General features: G+C 40.1%; 1 protein-coding gene across 1 annotated transcript; it reads right to left on the bottom strand.

Moving 5' to 3' along the window:
- LOC117625419 (protein ALP1-like) lies at nt 1-1316 on the bottom strand. The gene is made up of 3 exons (XM_034356971.1): nt 1130-1316; nt 615-1046; nt 1-62 (listed from the first exon to the last, which is right to left on the bottom strand). The coding sequence occupies exons 1-3, from the start codon at nt 1314-1316 to the stop codon at nt 1-3; spliced, it is 681 nt and encodes a 226-aa protein (XP_034212862.1).
- Between the last annotated feature and the right edge of the window lie 1352 nt (nt 1317-2668).

The raw sequence follows: 2668 nt of genomic DNA, 5'->3' as shown, positions 1-2668 counted from the left end.
TCACTTTCCTCTATCAGCCCTGCCCCTCCTCAGCCTCCATCCGCTACTGTAGTAGCCGGAAACTGCCACGAAACAGGCTGGTTCCAACAGTTTTTCTGAAAATTTTTGGGAGCTCGTTCTCTCACTTCCGACCACCAAATCAATAGAGTAAGGCACCAGGAGCCCGACAGAATTGCAAAAGAGACCTTCGAAGGGTCGAAGTAGCTCGGACCATCTGCTGTAGAAGTACGCGGGATCCACCACCGGGCCAATTATAGCTTCCACACCAAGGTAGAGTTTGTAGAAAATCTTTGAAAACTTGAAAACTTTAAAGTATGCTCTGATATCTAGTATTAGTGGAAAACTGGAGATGAGATCTATTACTTGAGATGTTCTGGCTGTTGGGATGGATTTACTGATTGTTTAGCAGGTGAAAAATTTTGGGATTGGTCAAAATACAGGGGATACTCTGCCGAAATTTCAGCAGAAGTCTAAGGGCATTTTAAAGAGAATTTGAAACAAGAACGGTAAAAAGGTCTTTTGTGCCCGACATTCGCCAGGTGTCGGACACGCACAGGACTTGGCTCGAATTCCAAAGCGGAAATTGGGTCGGGTCCTGTCATTAGAAGCTATACCAACTCTCCATTCATTAGCATTCTCTCGTTGTTGTTCTTGAGTTTCAAAAACTTGTTCCACATTATCTCCTTCATTACCTGGTAATGGTGAAGATGATGAAGACTCGTTCTCTAGTTCAATAGGAAATTCATCATAACGACATTCCCTACGAAGAAAATTATGTAGTCCTGCACAAGCTAACACAAGCTCTGCTTGAGTCCTATATAGGAATGGAGGTGCTGACTTGAAAATTGTGAATCTTGATTTATATATCCCAAATATCCTCTCAATTACATTCCTCAAGGAAGCATGGCGAAGATTGAACAACTCAGTTGCGTTTTCGGGGTCACGACCTTGACCAGCAAAATCTTGGAGATGATATCGTACACCTCGAAATGGAGCTAAAAATTGACGTCGATTTGGAAATCCACAATCCACTAAGAAATATTTACCTAATCATAAAATATATATAAAATTTGTATGCAAAGCATGATATAATGAATGATAATAATAAAACAAAGAGATAAGAGTGTACCTTGTGGTACCTTGATTCCATTCCTCCTTGATAAAGCATCATTTAACACTTTTGAATCATGAGCTGAACCTTCCCATCCACTGAGCACGTATATGAACTCCAAATCAGAGTTACATGCTGCTAATACATTTTGTGATATCTTTCCATGACGATTGCGGTAGCTGCTTACATCACGCCCTTTTACCATGGCTGGAATATTTTGTTTTGCTTGAGGACTAGCAAAATCTAAGTTTGGGGGTATTTGATAAGGTCATAATTTCACACATTTGCATGCCTTCTTTGCTTAGTAATTTTGTTTAGCTTCTCTTTATTTTCAGTCTCCTACCTTTGTTTGTGTGTTTTATAGGTTAAGACAGCAAGGGGATGACATTTGATACAATTCATGCATGTTAAGGGCTGAGTGGCACAAGAGGAATATGAGCTTAAAGACAAAACCAATTTGAGCCACACTCTTTGTCAGTCCAGTTTCGTGGGTCATCTTGCAGGCCTCATTTCAGCAACTTACACAGGGTGGATGAGGAGACATCCTTGATAGAAGTTGTTCCAATGGGTGTCTATTATAACATATCCAAATTTCAGCCCAATTGGATATATCTGGACACATGTATTTGTCCTCAGCACATCAAAGACTAGACAAGCATGGTCAAGCAAGCATGGGCAGCCAAGTATGGGTCAGCTGGAGCAGTTGGGAGCAGCTAAGAGAAGTGTGCTTCACCAGCCAAAGGGGAGCTCGAAATTCACTCTATAAATAGAGAGTTTGCACACTCATTCAAGGGGGGAGTCAGACACACACATTCACATAATCCATCCTCTCATACACACATTCACCACAAAGAGAGAAGAGAGCTTGGAGCTGTCAAGGGAGCTTCCTTGCTGCCATCATCTAGTTCTTCTCCTCTCTTTATCCTATCTATGTATTTCGTATTTTCTGTATTCATAGTTATGTCTAGCTAATCCATTTAGTTAGGGCTTAGGATGAAGCCCTAGTCATGAATATTCAATGTTATGGATGATTTTATAGTTAATTGATTTCCTTGCTTTTTTTATCAAGTTGTTAATCTCCAGTTTATTATGTGCTTGATGTATGTTTTCTTGGAGTAGCTAACTAGGATTTTATGCATCTAGCACAGGTTGGGAAGGGGTTTAGATTCACCAATTCTACTCTCCTTTCACAAGCAACACATGAATGGCCTAAGAATCATTCAAGGGGTTAATAACCATAAGTTGACTAGGACAGATACCATGTTCTAGGACTTGTGTGATTATCATATTCTCAAGGAGCTTAATGACTCTTGTATGCTTTATTCTAAGTAGATACCATGCTTAGGTTGCATATTAGAGATCACGGGTTGTGTAGATACCATGCATAATCACATGCCTTAGGAGAATCATGCATCCTGCACCTAGATACCATAGGCTTGTATGCGATAATCTATTGTTGATGAAGCTTGAGTCAATTTCTATGCATTCATAACTTGGATAGGAAAACTAGTGGTGGATTCCAAGGCTCTAACATCTCTCAATCATTGTTTCACAACT

This window comes from Prunus dulcis, chromosome 4 (genome assembly GCF_902201215.1).
Source record: "Prunus dulcis chromosome 4, ALMONDv2, whole genome shotgun sequence".
NCBI classification, from domain to species: Eukaryota; Viridiplantae; Streptophyta; class Magnoliopsida; order Rosales; family Rosaceae; genus Prunus; species Prunus dulcis.
The sequence above is the reverse complement of the archived record's forward strand: the minus strand, read 5'-3'. Positions and strand labels throughout refer to the sequence as shown.

What these genes read in the sequence shown, in the direction of transcription:
- LOC117625419 (XM_034356971.1), bottom strand. Translation starts at nt 1,316, where the DNA reads ATGGTAAAAGGGCGTGATGTAAGCAGCTACCGCAATCGTCATGGAAAG. An exon ending in TGGAATCAAGGTACCACAAG is followed by an intron (nt 1,047 to 1,129) that starts GTACACTCTTAT and finishes TTTTATGATTAG; the next exon opens with GTAAATATTTCTTAGTGGAT. An exon ending in TGCTAATGAATGGAGAGTTG is followed by an intron (nt 63 to 614) that starts GTATAGCTTCTA and finishes GTTTCGTGGCAG; the next exon opens with TTTCCGGCTACTACAGTAGC.